This window comes from Mustela erminea, chromosome 1 (genome assembly GCF_009829155.1).
Source record: "Mustela erminea isolate mMusErm1 chromosome 1, mMusErm1.Pri, whole genome shotgun sequence".
In the NCBI taxonomy this organism is placed as follows: domain Eukaryota; kingdom Metazoa; phylum Chordata; class Mammalia; order Carnivora; family Mustelidae; genus Mustela; species Mustela erminea.
In genome coordinates, this window is record NC_045614.1 from 30,778,558 (window position 1) to 30,797,944 (window position 19,387).

The 19,387-nt window shown below is 40.2% G+C and overlaps 1 protein-coding gene across 24 annotated transcripts in view; it reads right to left on the reverse strand.

Annotated features, from left to right (window-relative positions):
- Positions 1–19,387, reverse strand: part of CADPS (calcium dependent secretion activator) — a 468,270-nt gene that overhangs the window by 118,750 nt on the left and 330,133 nt on the right. For 23 of the 24 annotated variants that reach the window (XM_032324202.1, XM_032324183.1, XM_032324129.1 and 20 more), the window contains 2 exons: positions 18,955–19,142; positions 1,621–1,722 (listed from right to left, as the gene is read on the reverse strand). In XM_032324202.1, coding sequence (XP_032180093.1) covers positions 1,621–1,722; positions 18,955–19,142 — 290 coding nt within the window. Of the gene's footprint in view, positions 1–1,620; positions 1,723–16,692; positions 16,852–18,954; positions 19,143–19,387 lie in introns of all 24 variants that reach the window. The other variant, XM_032324218.1, reaches the window with a different exon arrangement.

A 19,387-nucleotide genomic window follows, 5' to 3' on the forward strand; every position in this document is an offset into this window, starting at 1 on the left:
AAAAATTTGTCCAGGGGTATTTTGGTGGTGGAGATGGAACTATGTTCTGGATTCCTAAGAGTTCCATTGACTATTTCAGGCTGTCACAGACCCTTCCAGACACTGTTCCTTATGATACAAAGGGACAATCAGAGACTACTTAAATTCCGACTATGACCTATGCAGGTGTCCTGTGGATGGCCTGGCACAAGTCCTTAACTCTCTTAGCCTTGGGTTCATTTATATTTAATGGGGATTATAATAATGACCTTACCAAGTTGTTCTGGGAATAAAAAACCAAGTTAATGCCTAATTACCCTCTAATCCTGTAAGTGTTTAATAAAAAGCAACTATTAACTATGCTATTATAAATGTTTTTACTATCTTTTTTTTTTTTAAAGATTTTATTTATTTATTTGACAGAGAGATATCACAAGCAGATGGAGAGACAGGCAGAGAGAGAGAGAGAGAGAGAGAGAGAGAGAAGCAGGCTCCCTGCTGAGCAGAGAGCCCGATACGGGACTCTATCCCAGGACCCTGAGATCATGACCTGAGCCGAAGGCAGCGGCTTAACCCACTGAGCCACCCAGGCGCCCGTTTTTACTATCTTTGAGTTACAATTTCAGGATCTCTAGAACCACCAATGCAGCATTACAAATATCTGGTTGGCTGCAAGGGAGAAGTGGACTATATGGTGCAAGGCTGAAGCCTTGGACCTGCTTGCTATCTTGTGTTGTGGGGAAGAGTCAATCTGCTAAGGCTGATCTAAGTTTCTCTCTTTCCCTGCATAGACAGCTAGTCCTGTTTCTGAGGTAAGGGAGAAAGTGGAGACTCTAGTGTGGATCCCACTGCCTTCCTTCCCTGTTTATGTGATCTGATTCTCAGGATTTCTCACTGATCTAGGAACCTTGAAGAAACTTCACCTTCACCTTTGTTAATAGATTTTAAAAGAACAGACTGATGACCAGAGTCAGCTTGCACAAGAAGGGCTCTGTCTGGGACGCCTGGGTGGCTCAGTTGGTTGGACGACTGCCTTCGGCTCAGGTCATGATCCCGGAGTCCCGGGATCGAGTCCCGCATCAGGCTCCCAGCTCCATGGGGAGTCTGCTTCGCTCTCTGACCTTCTCCTCGCTCATGCTCTCTCTCACTGTTTCTCTCTCAAATAAATAAATAAAAAAAATCTTTAAAAAAAAAAAAAAGAAGGGCTCTGTCCTTTCAGTGGAAATAAAACACACTTAAGAATGCAAAGTCTTGGGGTGCCTGGGTGGCGCAGTGGGTTAAAGTCTCTGCCTTTGGCTCAGGTCATGATCCTAGGGTCTTGGGATCGAGCCCCACATCGAGCCCCACATCGGGCTGGCTCTCTGCTCAGTGGGGAGCCTGCTTCTTCCTCTCTCTCTGCCTGCCTCTCTGCTGCTTGTGATCTCTGTCTGTCAAATAAATGAATAAAATCTTTAAAAAAAAAAAAAGAATGCAAAGTCTTCTGGCTATCATGGAATACTGTCCTACTGGTTTTCGCTTCCATTTGGTTATTTCTAAATCTCCAATATGTCTCCTGATAGGTTAACAGTCAGAAAATCAAGCCCTTTATTAAACTCTCCCCAGTGTCACCCTCCTAATAAACCCCTCAACCCAGATTCTCACCTAAAATGTGTAATCTGATTTTCCAGTAGAACTCGGAGTCTCTCTTTGATTTCTTCGAAACGTTCCTTTTCTTCAACAGTCACGGTTCCAATTCCATCAGGCCTGAAAGAAGACATGTCATGAAGTGACGGGAACCTCATATGCTGACACCATGCAATCAAATCTTTAGCAGGAGGAAACTGTCCATTTTAAAAGAATGACTACAATGATCAATGTGACCTTAGGAAAAGTCCTGCTTTTCAGCTCTGGCTACTAAGGGGCATGGGGTATTTTGGGAATTATTGTCTGGAGACATTTGTAGAACTGTGGCTCACTTATTATAAAATGGTAAAATGTACAAACTGGTGGCTGTAAGGCCCATTCAGAACAACTGGTGTTAATCAGTGAGTGCCAAGTAAAAGCTACTTCCTTAGCTGGGGCAGGCACTCACCTGTCCACATCTCTAATTTGTATCTCTCTTGTAGATCTCTTGTAGATCACGGACACAAATTCCTATGAAAACCAGGTGCTTTGTAAATGTCTGTCTTTCTCAGTGTTAAATGTTCTTAAGTGACTCAATTTCCAGCTTACAATTATACATGTTCAGATTAACTTAAGCACTCATGTTTTAACTGAAGAAACAAACTATAAAACATTGTGAAAAGTAAAAGACACTGATAAAAGAAATTAATGAAAACAGAAATCAGTGGAAAGATAATCCTGTATTCATGGATTGGAAGAATTAATACTGTTAAAAGGTCCATACTGGGGGCGCCTGGGTGGCTCAGTGGGTTAAGCCACTGCCTTCGGCTCAGGTCATGATCTCAGGGTCCTGGGATCGAGTCCCGCATCGGGCTCTCTGCTCAGCAGGGAGCCTGCTTCCCTCTCTCTCTCTCTGCCTGCCTCTCCATCTACTTGTGATTTCTCTCTGTCAAATAAATAAATAAAATCTTTAAAAAAAAAGGTCCATACTGCTGCAAGCCATCTACAGATTCAGTGCAATTCTTATCAAATTCCAAAGGCAATTTTGACAGAAATGGGAAAAACAATTCTATAATGGAATTATATGGAACCCCAAAAGACCCAAATAGCCAATGTAATCCTGATAAAAAAACAAAGGTAGAGACATCACAATTCCTGATTTCAAACTCTGTGACAAAGCTATAGTAATCAAAACCCTATGGTACTGGCACGAACACACACACACAGACTAAGAGAACAGAACTGAGAACCCAGGAATAAACCCCTGCATAAATGGTCAACTAATATTTTTGACAGGGGAACCAAAGACACACAATGGGGAAAAATAGTCTCTTCAATAAATGGTATTGGGGAAAACTGGATATTCACATGCAAAAGAATGAAACTGGACTCCTATCTTATATCACTCCCCAAAAATGAGCTCGAAATGGATTAAAGACTTAACCAAAAGACCAGAAACTGTAAAAATCCAAGAAGAAAACAGGGAAAAAGAGCTCTTTGACATTGGCGTTGGCAACGATTTTTTTGATATAACACTAAAAGTACAAGCGACAAAAACAAAAACAGACAAATGGAACTACATCAAACTGAAAAGCTTCTGCACAGCAAAATGAAAAGACAACCTATGGAATGGGAGAATATGGAGAATATATTTGCAAACCTTCTATCTTATAATAGATAACAGAAATATAGAAGTCACAAAACTCAATAGCAAAAACCCACATAATTCAGTTAAAAAATAGGTAGAGGACTTGATAGACATTTTTCCAAAGAAGACCTACAAATGGCCAAAAGATACATAAAAACAACACTAAGCATCAGGGGAATGCAAATCAAAACCACAATGAGATATCACCTCACACCTGTCAGAATGGCTAGTATCAAAAAGACAAAAAATGTTGGTGATGATGTAGAGAAAAGGGAATCCTTGTGCACTGTTGGTGGGAGTGCAAACCAGTACAGCCGCTGTGAAAAACAGTCTGGAGTTTCCCCGAATAGTTAAAAATAGAACTGTCATAGGATCTAGTAATTCCACATCTGGGTATATATCTGAAGGAAAGAAAATCACTGTTTTGAAGATATATCTGCACCCCTATGTTCACTGCAGCATTATTTACAACAGCCAAAAGATGGAAACCACCTAAGCGTCCATTGATGGATGAATGCATAAAGGAAGTGAATGGATATATTATGTAAATTAAGTAAATATATTATGGAATAGATTTATTTTTAGATGATGGGATATTATTCAGGCATAAAAAAAAGGAAACGCCTGCTTGTGACAACATGGGTAGAACTTGAGTGCATTACGCTAAGTGAAATAAGTCAGACAGAGAAAAACAAATACTCTGTTCTCACATGTTGAATTTGAAATAATCATACTCATAAGGATAGAGAGCAGAATGGTAGTTGCCAGAGCCTGAGAGGTAGGGGAAATAGGGAGCTGTTGACTAAAGGGTACAAACTCCCAGCTATATGATGAGTAATGTACAGCACAGTGACTACAAGGAACGGTACCTTATTTTTATACTGGGAAGTGGTTAAGAGAGCAGATCTTACATGTTATCACCCCCACAAAACAAACAAACAAACAAACAAACAATAAACGGTAATTCTGTGAAGGGATGTAGGTGTTAATTAACCTTGTCATAATAGTAACTTCACAATCTATATGTGTATCGAATTATCACATGCTATACCTCAAACTGATACATGGTATATGTTAATACCGCAATAGAGCTGGGAAAAAAGAACAAACCATGTATGATGCTTTTTATGTTAGTGAACAATTGCTCATTTTAATAAAAAGAAGGACCTTAGCAAAAATAAGTGAATTTCAGTTTAATTGCTGTATTCTCATATTTCTAAATCACCATTAGATTCACACACATTTTTTCCTATTTGCTTTGGACCACTCAAGTTGAAAATACAAAGGGAAGCTGCATATTTATAGCCCAAATTTATCTGTGCCAAATTAGACGTAGGATAATCTGACCCATTCAAAGACTTCAGCTTCCCAGATCCCGTAGTGACTTGTTTTGACTACTGGCTGAGCCAGTTTGCAGATTGGTGTGTCACCATGAAACTTCTATTGGAACATTCTTCAGTTTGCAAATGCAAGTCATCTTGAGACCAAACAAATGGTCTTATTTATAGGCCTTCTCAAGGATCCAGCATAAGTTGGGAAAATCCTGTATACTAGACCAGTCTGACTGCACAAAAGACTTGGCAAATGATAGCAATGCACCTCCTGTTAGGGGTTAATTGGTCAGCTTCCCTTCTTTTTAAATATTAAAAATGCCCTAGTTGTGGGAGGAAAAAAAAAAAAACAACAAGAAAACTTCCCCTCCCCCACATTATAAAAATCACCACTAAACAGTAAAATTCTATAAAATCCATTTCCTCACAATCCCCTGAACTTAAATGAAGAAATAAGACCAAATGGTAAATATCAGGTAGGTTGTTGGAATCTGTGAATGTGCCCTTATTTTCATAATTTTTTGAAAAATCTTAAATGTTTATATACAAAGTTTATTTAACAACACTTTTTTACAATGAAATATCCATGAATCTGTATTTAAGTCTCAGGATGAATTCACTGGCCTGCACAAAATACATGTGACAGTGGTAACTTCCCATGTTTCTATTATAGTCTGCAACTTTCTTTAGGTATGGTTTTTTAGATTTAGGTTTTGCTTACACAAAATATAGCTCTCTAATGCATTGAACACATTTATACAATTGGTATGTGCATGCACACACTTGATTTGGGAAAATGGCAACCATTTTAACCATTTGGTTTCTTAGCAGGGCATTAGCCCAGAGAAAAATGCTATTAAATATAATTTATAAATCAGGGGCACCTGGGTGGTGCAGTCAGTTGAGCAACTGGCCCTTGATTTTAGCTGAGGTCATGGTCTCAGGGTCCTGGGATCGGGCCTTGTGTGGGGTTCCACACTCAGTGGGGGAGCCAGCTTGAGATTATCTCTCTCTCTCCCTCTTCGCCTCCCCTTTCCCCTGCTAGCATGCACGTGCACACTCTTGCTCTCTCAGAAATAATAAAGTAAGTAAATAAATAAATAAAATCAATCTTTAAAAGTATAATTTACAAAGAGGAGTTTACAGATGACAGGCAAAAACACGGAAACCATTTCACATGGGCAGCCCAGAGATGTGTGTGGCAAGACAGACGCTTCCCTGATGAAAATCACCCATTCTTCACTCAATAAGCCTTCCAAGGCAATTATTAGGCAATTAGAACGTAACTTTTGGATTTGTTTTTGAGATGATAAAAACTAAGCATTTAGTGTGTGCCTGGCCTTCTCAGTTAATCCTCACCACAAAGGGTATTATTATGAACATGAAATTTGATTATATTTCTTTCCCTTTTGTTCTGATGATTCACATTTGTGGTTATTTAAGGTAGCAGCCACTTCCACTTCCCTGACAATCTCTCCTTCATCTCCTTTCTGAACACTATTAATCTCGCTACTCAAAAAAGGTACATGACTAAAAACTGTATTCTTTTCTTAAATTTGCTTCTTAATTGCCTATGTCAGTGTGAATTGTTTTCTCTCAAAATAAATGAAACAAACTAACTTTATGTCTGGAAGGTAAGTAGTACAGAATTCACCAACAAAAACAGGTGATTAAAAAAGTTATGATTTGACATTGAATGCAAATTTGTTTGCAGTTGCCAGAATTGTGCTAGAATGGTACAGGGGATAGAGGATGTTATTTTACAAACTGAGGAAGAGACATGCAGGAATAATAAAATTTGCCAAAGATCATAGGTTGGAATTATATCAGAAAGTAAAAATATCCTTTTGGGGGGTGCCTGGGTGGCTCAGTGGGTTAAGCAGCTGCCTTCTGCTCAGGTCATGATCCTAGAGTCCCGGAACTGAGTCCCGCATCTGTCTCTCTGCTCAGCAGGGAGCCTGCTTCTTCCTCTGACCCTCCGCTCTCTTGTGCTGTTTCTCTCTTTCTCTCTCTAATAAATAAATAAAATCTTAAAAAAAATACATCTTTTTGGGGGGTTGAGTTTCACATAATTATTTTTGGAAGAAAATTCTGTCAATTTATTTTCTGTTGATCCCTACAACGTGTCAATGTTAATTACACAGGCTTAGATTTCTATGGAGCTACTAACTAAAAATCCTGGCTCAGTATTTTGGGGAACCCTATTCTCACAGAAGTAATAAAATACTTTTCCTAGAGAGGTAACCCTCAAACCTGAGCATGCCTCAGAATTACCTGGAGGATGGGGCTGCGAATTTGCTTTTCTTCTTTTTTTTTTAAATCTTTATTTATTTGATAGAGAGAGAGAAAGAGAGAGAGCCTAAGAGTCTGGGAAGAGGGGCAGAAGGAGAGGAGAGAATCTCAAGCAGCCTCCCTGCCAATCCCAGAGCTGACCATGAGATCACAACTCAAGCTGAAAACAAGAGTCAGCGCCCAACCAATGGAGCCACCCAGGTGCCCCAAGAATTTGCATTTCTAACAAGTTCTCTGATGCTGTTGATGCAGGAGCCACACTTTGAGGACTGTGCTTTAGAGCAAGGAAATATTTGGTGGGTTGCTCTTTTAGTGGCTGAAAGGGTACATTTGATTCAGGGTTACCAGTTTCCCTTGGATTGGAGTGAGTTTGGAAGCAGAGATCTTCTCCAAGTGTAATGGTTCATTTACAAAGCCATAACCCCCTCCAAAGTGGTGTATGCACTGTTTCAAGGTAGCATCCCAAGCAGTGCTAGTTGTGAAATAAATAGAGGAACTGTATTGGTATCTCTCAGAAGCCCTGGGTTTTTGTTTTTGTTTTTTTCTGGAAACATTTGGAGGTGATTCTATAATTGTAATAAAACTGGCTCTGGATCTTGCTCCCTTCCCCATACTTCTAACACTTAAGGAGTCACAAAGAATGAGAGAAGAGGGATAAAGTTGGATTTCAAATTCCTAACTAGTAAATCCCAAGCTGAGATGGGTCTTTACTTAGAACACATATTTAGAAGCCCCAAATCCCCCATCCTCCTGTGTCCTGAATGGTGCATTTTCTGCCCTCTTATTTTTTGGCTTCTTAGCAACCACTGTTGCCTCTTAACACCTGAATGTCCTTTGGAGGAATGACCTTGGCCGCACTGTGAGTATTCTCGATGGGGGTGGGGGGGCAGGTAAAGTGGGATCCTATTTTCCTGCTGTTTATTCTAAGGGCCCTACTATAAATCAGTGTCTGCCTTTCATGGTCACTGCACACATAAGCAGGACTATGACCTAAGCTCAGCTAACCGGACACCACACGGAGAAACCACACGGGGTAAATACTGCAAACATAGAAGAATCAGGTGCAATTTGCTCACCCTAGTAGCTGTGCCCTGACCATACAGACCGTCCTCATAGTTCAGTAGTTCTTAATTTTTGGTTGTACTTTAGAACCATGTGAAAGCTTTGAGAGGTCTCATCCTCAAGCTCTTGATTCAATGTGTCAAGTGGGCCAAGACATCTTTCGCTTCTAAAGCTCCCCAGGTTATTTTAATATGCCATTAAGGGCTGCTTTTGTCCTCTTACCTACTTTTCTATAGCTGCCTTGACTCCAGTTTTCCTCTCCCTTTCTTTGAGGCTCCCAACATCACACCTCCAAAAACTCAAATGATAGATGATCCAGACTTAGTCCTTACTTATACTAATCTGATGTGAGTTCATAAAGCACGTATCTCCTCCTTTTTAGTAGAAGGAGGGGATATGTGCTTTCATAGTAGAAGTGTGTGATGTCTTTGAACCTAGCTTTAAAATCCCATGTGTGCTCATGCGCACGTGCGCACACACACACACACACACACACACACACACACACAGGACAAGGAAATGAATGTGGTCCCAGGTCTCTGGTTCCACCTAACTGCACACTGGCTAACAGCTCACTTCTTGTATATCATGATCCTGCAAACCTGAGACCACCTGCAGGTCAAGTGCAGTCATTTTTGGAGCCCTGTCAGAGACTGAACGCTCCCCCACCTGCAGGACACCCCTGCCACCAGAAGTGGGTCTCTCAGCCATGACAGACTATATCACATCTGACACAGCAGGCATCTCTTGAATCCACCTTTCACGTTTTTGGCAAACCATTTTCTCACTGTCCTTCACAAAGTTGACATTTTTGGCAGCACGATAGGAAAGATGTCATGTCGGCTGCTCTTCAAGTCCTTGTCACTGTGGTCAGCAGCAGTTCTGTCACCTTCACTTTCCTCACACTCTCCCATCTTGAGCCATGTCACAAATAATAATTTATCTAGAGTTGGGTCTTCCCTTTTTTTTTTTCTTGTCAGACTGAAACTACCATAACCCAGCTGCTCATCCTTTAAGTTACTAGTTACACAGAGTGTTCCCCCATTCCCCAAATGCTTCCAGGGTAGAGCTTATGAATTAATATCTATTACTGGAGTAATTGAATATGATTAAGTGAAAGATTTTATTTTGATATTTGAAATTAAGTGTGAATAATCTAGTCAAAGAAACCAAGTGGCAGCGGCTTTGTGAAAGTGAATTTATCTCCTTGGGTCGTTAAACTGTTCCTACACACCCAAGTGAGCTCACAGATTCCTGGTGTTTTGTTACCCTGCTGGCCCAGTTCTCCACATTATGTTGAAAGCTGGGACACAGAACCCTTGTTTGGAAGGTTAGGTATCTTTTCAAGGTCAGATCACTAAATTAACTGAAAGCTTACAGTGACAGATGTGTTCTGATATTGCATCTATTTAGTGATCAAGTGTGGAACCCAGGTGGGAAAGAAAATGTATGGATTCAAAAGAGGAAGAGTATCTGGTCCACTTCTCTGCATACAGCCAGCTTTAAGCTCCAATCACTACCAACAAGGGGTAGAACTCCAGCTGAAGTGGGAATATACTTTCTCTCCAAATGCAAATGTCCACATATGCTGGTGTAGGCACCGTAAACATGATATATTCTCTCTCTCCAAATGGATGCATGCCTGCAGACCGCATTATGGATCCCTGCAAATGTCCTTAAACAAGCATGATAACTGAATCCTACTTGCTACTAAATTGTTCCAGCCCAGAAACATGAGAGCTTAAAGGGCCAGAGTGGGACAGAATATCTTAGTAGATGTTCCTTGCAATGCTCCCTAAATAGACCGTTGAGGCCAAACACACTCTCTTAACCTCTCTTTTTAAACTGACTTCTAGCAACTCTTTTTCCTTACAACTTTTGGAGTGATACCTTTGAATTTAATCCTAGAATGGAATATTTTCCTTTGTTTCTTTCAAGTGGCTAATAACTACAAATTCAAGAGAACACCAAAACATTATCATCTCAAAAGGAGACATCACTGCTTGCTCATCTGGATGGCTTCTATAATCTCTAGCTTAATTATACAATGTAATTAGAACTCTCACATCCAATAGCCACTGCTTCATTATGAAAGCCCAGCCTTTCCTTTTCCTCTCCTCTCCCTCCAGCCCAAACCCCTTTTCTAATTATGCCCTGATGCCCTGGGGCTCAGACACGCTGCTAAAACAAATATATCAAAGTGTTTGTTTCACAAAGACTAAGATAGGAGGCAACAACAAGCAGTTTCTACAACCTTACAAATGGGCATTGAAGCTTCTTGATGTTGGCTATTATTAATTTGAGAAAGAGGATTGGAGAGGGCAAAAATATATCAGTGAGGTCTTCTTTGACTTGTTTTCTGTTTTTCTAAACACATAGCTAAAACCCAACAAAATCAGAAGGTATCTTTGCTCTCTCTAAAGATGGGAGTGCTTGAAATCTCTCCCTACCGAAAAAATCTCAAAGAATATGGATACTACTGATATAGGGACATGAGTCAAAGTGGTTTAGGCTCAGTCCAGGTGCTGAATGGAGAACCTAAGAGGCGATTACAGAAATTGTATAAAACGTATGCATTGCAGGAAAGCATGTATTTTTTTTTTTTTTTTTTCCCAGAGAAGGATCAATTTCCAAATTGATACTATACAGACTTTTCTCTTTGAGGAATAGGAGAAGAGATAGGTTTTTTGTTCATTTGTTTCTAGACAAACATAGACAACTAGGCTTTAGATTCTACCCTTACTCTTTATGTATAGACTTCTGAGTAGTTAGACCAGGAATATATGTTGTTTTTTGGTATCACAACCACCCTGGAAAGGGTGTGACATCCGAGAATATGTTTTCACCCCAGTGAATTCAATGACCAGAGGGTGAGGACACAGGTTGAAATCTTAGAAAGGAAATGCTATTACTTGATGATTTGCTATGGGCCGGAAAGATTGCTCCAATGGAACAGATAATTCAGCACATTCTACAAGAGTTTATGTCTGAGTTGGAAAATCTGCTGTTTTTTTAAAAAATATATTTTATTTATTTATTTGACAGAGAATACAAGCAGGCAGCAGAGCAGACAAGAGGGAGAGGGAAAAGCAGCAGGTTCCCCATGGAACAGGAAGCCCAATGCAGGGCTCCATCTCAAGATCCTGGAATCATGACCCGAGCCGAAGGCAGATGCTTAATCGACTGAGCCACCCAGATGCCCCAAATCTGCTGTTTTCATGGGGCAGATTTCCTTTAGGAATGGAATCACATGGCTTAGAAGTTTGAATATAAGATCTAAAGAGAATTGCTCCTTGGGATGCAGGCTTTTGCTTGAAATGTGCTTGATTCCCTACACCCACCCCCAAGTATTCCCGATTAGATAAGGTTGCTTCTTTAGAATTTAAAGAGCAGGGTACCTGGGTGGCTCATTCGGTTAAATGTCTGCCTTCAGCTCAGGTCATGATCCCAGGGTCCTGGGATCGAGTCCTGCATTGGGCTCCCTGCTCAGCGGTGAGCTTGCTTCTCCCTCTCCCTCTGCCTGCCACTCCTCCTGCTTATGCTCTCTTTCTGTCAAATAAATAAATAAAATCTTCAAAAAAATAGAATTTAAAGAGCATGACTCAGTTACGTATGCAAGGCCAACCCCTGCTCAAAGCTGGAAGGCCAACCAGCCACACCTCCCCAAGCACACTAATGTCTTATGTGAGTGTGGAACATTATACCAAGAATGTGGGGGCCACTGTCCTCCCCTATCCATGCTTGCCTGCTACTGAAGTGCTATATTCAGAGATCAGTAAAACTGAATCATCCCTGCTACACAGTCTTCTCCCTCCCGTCTTTTGGGAAGGGAGAGTTAAAAAGCACTAGACATCATATCTTAAGGAGTGTATGTGTATGATAGAGATGAGAGGAAGGAAGTGAGAATAAGAAGAGAGGGAGAGAATGGGGAGAAAGATGAGACTGGAGTGAAAGAGAAATATTTACATGTGCAAAAATGACTGATTTACTTCCAGGAAGGCATTCACAAAACAGAAATAAAAGAAAATATTATACAACATGGATTGGGAATGAGGAACCAACACTAGAGGCAAGGAGATGGTCAATGAAGCATTTTCTGTGCTCCAGGGGAGAGAAGACAGACACCTGAACTCTGGTAGTGGCACTGAAGAGAAGGAGAAGTGGATGGGCTTGAGAGATACTTAAGGGCACTGACCAGGCATAGTAATTAAATCCTTGGGATGTGCTGAGGGAGAAGGACTGCTCCCATGGTTCTACCTTGGGAAGCCAGGTGGATGGAATTACTCACCGACTTAGGGGGACTGGTGGAGTAACAGAGGAGAAAAATGAGTTCCTTCGGATGGTTCAGTAACTCAAATCTAACCCACAGGGATCACAGTCTCTGCACAGAAGCAGCACCTTGGCTCCAGACACATCTCCCAAAGGAATCCTGGGACGCGTTTTCAAAGATTTCTAAAACTCCTGCTCTCTTACATCTGCTTGCAGACTCATTAATCTATGCAGCTTACTTTGGATTGGGGCGGTTGGCATTATGGATTTGTTAATTGCTGATACAATGTACTTTCTACACAGGCCATATGTGAAGAGCAGCACTGGCATTCAAGAAATGTTAAATAATAATGTAAATGAGAAAAATTTCCAATCCCAATAATAAAGGGATCCAAGGAACATTGACGCAACTTGCAATCATCAGAGCTGTTTGATTGCCTTGTCACTGTGGGACAGTGACCAAAGTGATGCTAATCTAAATGTCATCTAAAAAAAATACTAAAAATATTATGGTGAAAATTAAGTACTGCAACCTTAGGAGCTGATTTAAAAATTAGAAGATATAGCGATTTACATCTGTGGGTTTTATGATCGCCAAGTGCAACCAGCTGAACATACTCATATTTTCTTTTTCTTTCCCTCTCTCTTTGAGAAAATGGGTTCAGTTTTAAAGAGCTGTCCCAAACTCATGTTCCCTCAATCAGCGGTTCTTTTTAAAAGATTTATTTATTTATTTATTTACTTGAGACAGAGAGAAAGAGAGACAGCGTGTGAGTGGGAAAAGGCGCAGAGAGAAAGGGAGAGAGAGAGAATCTTCAAGCAGACTCCCTGACAGGTGCAGAGCCCAAGGCGCAGCTCCATTCCAGGATCATGACCTGAGCCAAAATTGAGAGCTGGCCAAGCACCAGATTGAGACAGTGGTTCTTAAACATTGCTACATATTAGAATCAGTAAGGGAGATTTTCAGAACAAAATGCTTAGACCATATCCCAGATTAATTAAATCAGAACCTCTGCAGGTGGGGTCAGTACAGTAGAATTTCTTAGGTTCTCCAAGTGATCCTAGTGTGTAGCCAAGTTGACAACCAAGGCTTAACTAAGCAAGATCTGAAGACCTAATGCCATATAATTACTGATTAAAAGCCAAGATGTCCTGGCTCATCTAAGGCTGGCTGAATCAAATTATCTGAGGCTGGGATCTAGTCGTCCTCTTTTTAACAAGCTCCCTATTGATTTCTATGTACACCACAGTGTGAGAACTACTACTGTACAAGGTGAAAATCAGTGGTGGCAACTCTTCTGCCTCCAGACACAGAATAAGTTTGTGTAAAAGAAACAAAAAATCCAAGTAAAAAGGAGAAATTCAGTCCATCACCTGGGAGTTTGTTTTTTGGACTTTGTGGAGGGGTGTCCCATGCATTGTGGGATATCTAGAAACTTCCTTGGCCTCTACCCACTAGCTGACATTAGTACCACTATTGTCCTCCCCTCCTCAGGATGACAATAAAAAATGTCTCCAGACATTGTCAAATGTCCCTTGGGGGAAAAGATCGCCCCTTCCTCTCCCGAATCAAGAACCACTGTTCTATAAGATCCCAAAATATATGGATGGTTCCATATCTTCCAGTGTCTGGAATTATAAAGAGCAATCATCTTCCTGATTGACCACATGTGTCTACTTTTGATTAGATGCCGTGGATTTACATAGGCACACGGAGATGCGGTAAGGCTTCCAGAAAATGTAGGAGAAAGTCAGTCACCAACAGCTGAGTGGTCATTTATGATTTTCAGCTGCAACAGGGCAGGGCTCTGCTAGTTTTTAATAGGTAAGAAGTTAATAATTATGTAAAAACTGTATTTTACCTAATTTGAAGCTGGTTGTGAGGTGACATTAGGAATGAGTTCTACTGTCCAGTTAAATTCAGTTAAAGGGCAATTAGTTTCCATGAGTCATGACTGCCTTCCCAATCTAGGCCAAAGAATCCATAATACCTCCAAATGCACACAGTCTTCATCTTGGTAAAAGTGGTTAGGAAGATAGTTTCCCTAAACCCAAAGGTTATTAACTAATGTTCAAAAGAGACTCACTCTGTCTTATGTGGTCTAAAACTCCAGATACACTATGGTTCTCTTCACAAGGCCAGAATTACCAGGGGAACCATGTTGATTTTGGACATTTTTAGGATGAAAATGGAAAATACTTTAATTAGTTCAGATGACTGCTACAGTATCTAGCCTGCAAATGTTGAAAGTCTTATTAAATGGCTGAATTTGGCATTTTACAAAATCCACAAATGCAAGCGCCAAAGTCAGACTCTCTGTGTTTGAATGAGGATCAGGTACTTGTTTGCTACAGATTAAGTGACTGAACTTATCTGAACTTCAAACTCCTTAGATGTTAGATGAAGCGAATTAATGATACTTCATGGGGATGTAATACAGATAAAATGAGATAGTGAGTCTAAACAGAAATTCACACAGTGCCTGGCATATAGCAAGCACTTATTAAGTGGCAACAATTATCCTTACTTGAATTAAACTTTATTTAAGGGATATGACAATGGCTTATTTCATTTGTTATTGTAACCCACAGAAGATAATTTTATTTTATTTTATTTTTAAAAAGATTTTATTTATTTATTTGACAGACAGAGATCACAAGTAGGCAGAGAGGCAGGCAGAGGGAGAGAGAGAAGAGGAAGCAGGCTTCCTGCAGAGCAGACAGCCCAATGTGGGGCTTGATCCCAGGACCCTGGGATCATGACCTGAGATGAAGGCAGAGGCTTTAACTCACTGAGCCACCCGGGCGCCCCTCACAGAAGATAATTTTAGAGGTTGACGGGATATCATGATGCTACGATTCTATGTGTTCTTCCTGCAGTTGAGAAAACTGAGGCACAGAAATACGATATATAATTCCAGATTCATGCAAAACAGACTCTAAATCTCAGATTTCTAGAATCTATACACAGTGCTGATGTAGTGCAAAGAGGAAGAGCTTTGGACTCAGAATATATGAGTTTGCCACTTATATTTGTAGACATTCAGTTTCATCCTCTGCAAAGTGAATGTAAAAAATAGCTGACCTGAAAATGTTATAGCAAATCTGATGGAATGTATGAGAGTATAAACTGTGGAGTGCTACAAAACTGATACTTAATATTACGACTTCTTCTGCATTTAAAAAAATGCAATACACACATATACCCTGGGACACACATAAGCCTCTCAGTGTACCACTCAAGATCCTCTCGGATAGTTTTTCCTGGCACAGGGCAGGCTCGTTCAAGTGCCTCAGTTCACTTTCACTTTCAATGCTGATCACTCCAGGAGCAGCACCTTGGACAGCAACCAGAGGCTTAGGGGCCTATAACTATTCTCTACCCTCTTGGCAGTCTGACTCTCATAGGGAAACACAAACAGAAACTTCAATTCACCTCCATCCTTATATACTGAAAGTTTCAAAAACAGAGGTCCACAATGCATCAGGGCTTTCTTTGACTTTCACTAGCAGACCTGGACATGTTAATTGACAGCCTGCCACGTTCTCTAAGAAGTGAAAGTTGGTATTTTCATTCAGTTTGCCTACAAGTAAACTGTATATATTTTAGGACCTAGAAATAGTCCACTGGCAAAATTCATAGTGAAGCATAAAACATACTTGCTTGTGAACTCTGTGTCACTTGGCAATGTCAGGGTCAGAATGTCAGTTTCAAAATTAAAAAAGAACTTTTTAAAAATGTCAATGTTAATTTGTGGCAAGGATAGAGAAGGTGAAGAAGGACATAAGGATAACACTGGAAATAACGGCAAATCTAGTTTAAAATGGGGGAAAAGCCACCACTTTGCCATTTTATCAAATCACAATGAGAGTAGCCCTAAAGGACAAAGAAAACAAAACAGGATAAATATAATTTTAGAACTTGAATTTTAGAGCTTGGCTTCAAGGTGACCTCATTATATAAGTGATTCTACTAAGAGCCATTCATTTAGTGATAGGCTTTATGTTTTTATTATAAATCATTATCTAAAGATAGCTTTGTTTCATGAAATCAATGCGGAAATGAGAAGGGTTTGCTAGAAATGATGGAGCTACTATAAATGTATAGACCCAGCTTCTGATAACCCATTCTATTTGTTCCTTAAACATAAATTCAGAATTATAAAGCATGGATTGCTTATTATGAATGACTTGGTAAGGTACCAGGCCCTCAACTAGATGCCATTAAAAAAGCAATCTGATTCATGATTCTGTTTACATACTGCTCAGTTTTTTCAATATGAATATATTTAAGAGTCACTAAACACCTGACTCAAATTCAGTCCTAATGCATGGTATTTTGCCCATTGCTAGGATTTTCTGTTAAAGTGTACCTTTGAAAACCTTAAAGGAACCGAAACTTCAGAAATACACAAAGCGTGCTGTTTGGTAGGGCAGAAGTCATGGCACAGATGGGGGGAATGTCCCAGACATCGTAAAACACAAGTCAATGCACACATAACGTCTTACCTTTTGGGCTCTGGATTTGCCTGGGCTTTGTAATCTTTTCTTTTTTTGGATTCCTTTTTGGTATCTTTTTTAGCCTCTGGTTCAGATGGGGAGGGAATTTTGCTCCCTTGAGGGTCTGTATTTGGTGGCAGCCCACTAAGGTATACATGCATTTGTTGACTTTGGAGAGGGGGTGGTTGCATGGGGCATGCACAGAGGGCGGCCAGCCACAGAAGAATCAAGAGCACGCACGCATGCACAAACAAAAGAAAGAAAAAGAAGGATGCATCAAACAGCAAAAGCAAACGCATTCAAACTAAAATAATAAGCAAAAAAAAAAAAAAAAAGAAGAAGAAGAAGAAGAAAGAAAAAGATGCAAACTTGCATAAGGAAAATCGGAACTGAAAAGAAAATAAGAAATCCAAAACTGTTTCCATGACAAGATGTATAAACCTAACTGTGAATCAAGTGGCAGTCTTACAATATGAAATCCAGACAATGTGTATCATAATTCATGATGATGTTTACCAGGGAGTTTACAAAAACACTTCATTATTTTATAACACTTTCTTATTCAGTAACATATGTAGAATACAGTGTGACAACCCAGAGAATATAATGCAACTTCTCTCTCTCTCTCTAAAGAATTCAGTCCAAGAGGCTGTAACAGATAGTCATCAAAGTGTACATATTTATAAAAAGCAGAGTTATACACAGATACTCCCCAGGTATCAGAGTTTTCATAAATATTTTTTATGTAAATAAAAGGTCATGTGCCTGGCTAGCAAACCTTGTAACAATGGGAGGTGTTGAAAACCTTGTTGCCTGTTAAATATTCAAACCTACAATGCTATTGTTACCTACTTCTAAATGTTGAAGTTGCATCTCATAAAACCTACCAGTGCTAGAGAAAAGAAAGGCACAGGACAAATCTTACAGATATTTCAGTCATCTAGCTTGCAAAGATGAAGATAACTGACAGTCTGATTTAAAATAAATGCAGTCAGATCAGGACCCTCCCACATGTGAATTTCCCCACAGCACCAACTTTTTTGGATTTCTGAAGAGACCTAGTTTTTCCTGGATGTGCCTTTCCTGGGTTGAGGTGCTCGAGGTAATTCAGGCTTGTCTTCCTAGTAATGTGAGGCTACATACATTGGGATAGTAAACTGGCTGTGGTAATGTGGAAATTTATTCCATGTCTTCAGAGCCAAATGGTAATGTTCCTAAATTATTTGCTGCTTTGCATTATTCAGAACATGGATCTTTTCCTCCAGGAGCTGGGCAACGTCTAAAGAAAGAGAGTACTTAGTATGGAGTTAGAAGAACTGATGTTCTAGTCTTATCTATAAAACCTATAAAATGAGGGGGTTGGTTACACTGTGATCTCTGAAGTTCTTCCCAGCTCCATGGTTAAACTGTAAGTGTTATGATTATCTTTGCCTTCCAGCTTCACCTAGCTTATTTCAGCTCTGGAAGTGTGCTTGGCTTCCTCCTTCAGCAGGGCATTTGTACATGCTGCTCCTTTTGCCTGGAAGCACTCAACTCCTACACATGCTTCAGTTCTCAGCCTAAGCCTCTCTTCCTCAGGGACACCCTCCCTGCCATCCTAACACCCTGTCTAAGCTGTCTTCCTTTATTAAATGCTAGCATGGAATATTATTTCTTGTCATCAGAGCACCAATCTCTGTGTAACCCTGTCCTTGTTTGCTGTCTTTTATGCTCACCGTGTATGCTGACTGTGTACCAGAGGGCCTGGCACTCAGTAAGGAATCATTAAATATCTATGGAATGAAAGATAATGAAGGAATGAGGAGAAGAACAAAGGTAAAAATTTATGAAGCTCTTGTCTTGTTCTTGTGCTGAGCCCACCTGCCTCCTCTAAAAAACGTGATGAGGACAGTATCAACCCTGTTTTACAGAACTGTGGTATGGAGGGTTTCATTACCATCCAGCATCTCTGCTAGTAAATGGAAGAGCCATGATTCAAACCTAGATTTTTTTTTTTTACCTTCAGAGACCACTTCAGAAGTTCTGTTTGCCATTTCTTTTAAATTTCTTGAAAGGAAAAATTAACACCTTTGTGTTCATCTGTGTGTGTGTGTGCTACAGAAGGAATGGGAATGGACACAAAGTTAGAGATAATTCTAAAAGCAGGACCAACCACAAGCCATTGTCAGTGCCTTAAAAAATATATATATATATATTATTAATATATAATATATAATAATATATATATATTTAAATATATATTTGGAGAAATACCTCTCAACAAGTGCTTACCTGTTCCCGTGGACATGGGATGCACAGAAGGCAAAGCTGTAGTGGAGGAGGGTGGGGTCAATCATGGCGCCATTTTCTGCCCGTTCAAGCAAGTCTCTGAGGTAGCAGAGATGTCGGTGACACCCTCGGACTCCGTTTCGGGCGCAATACTCATCTAGGACAAACACCTGGCCAGGACTGAACCAGCCCTGTTTGGGGAATAAAGGAAAGACTTTCTTTTAAATACAGGTTTTTGTTCTTGGTGGTGGGGTTTTTTTGTTTTTGTTTTTGGAGCTGCTTACAGTTGAGGTGACTGGAGAAAGGGGTTCAAAAATTGCCAGAGCCAATACCTTTTGATTTATTCTAAGTGCCAGCCACTGTGCTAACCCCCTTGTGTGTGCTGGCTGCTTGTTATTGTACCAGCCCTGTGAGGTAGGTGCTGTTATCCTGTTGG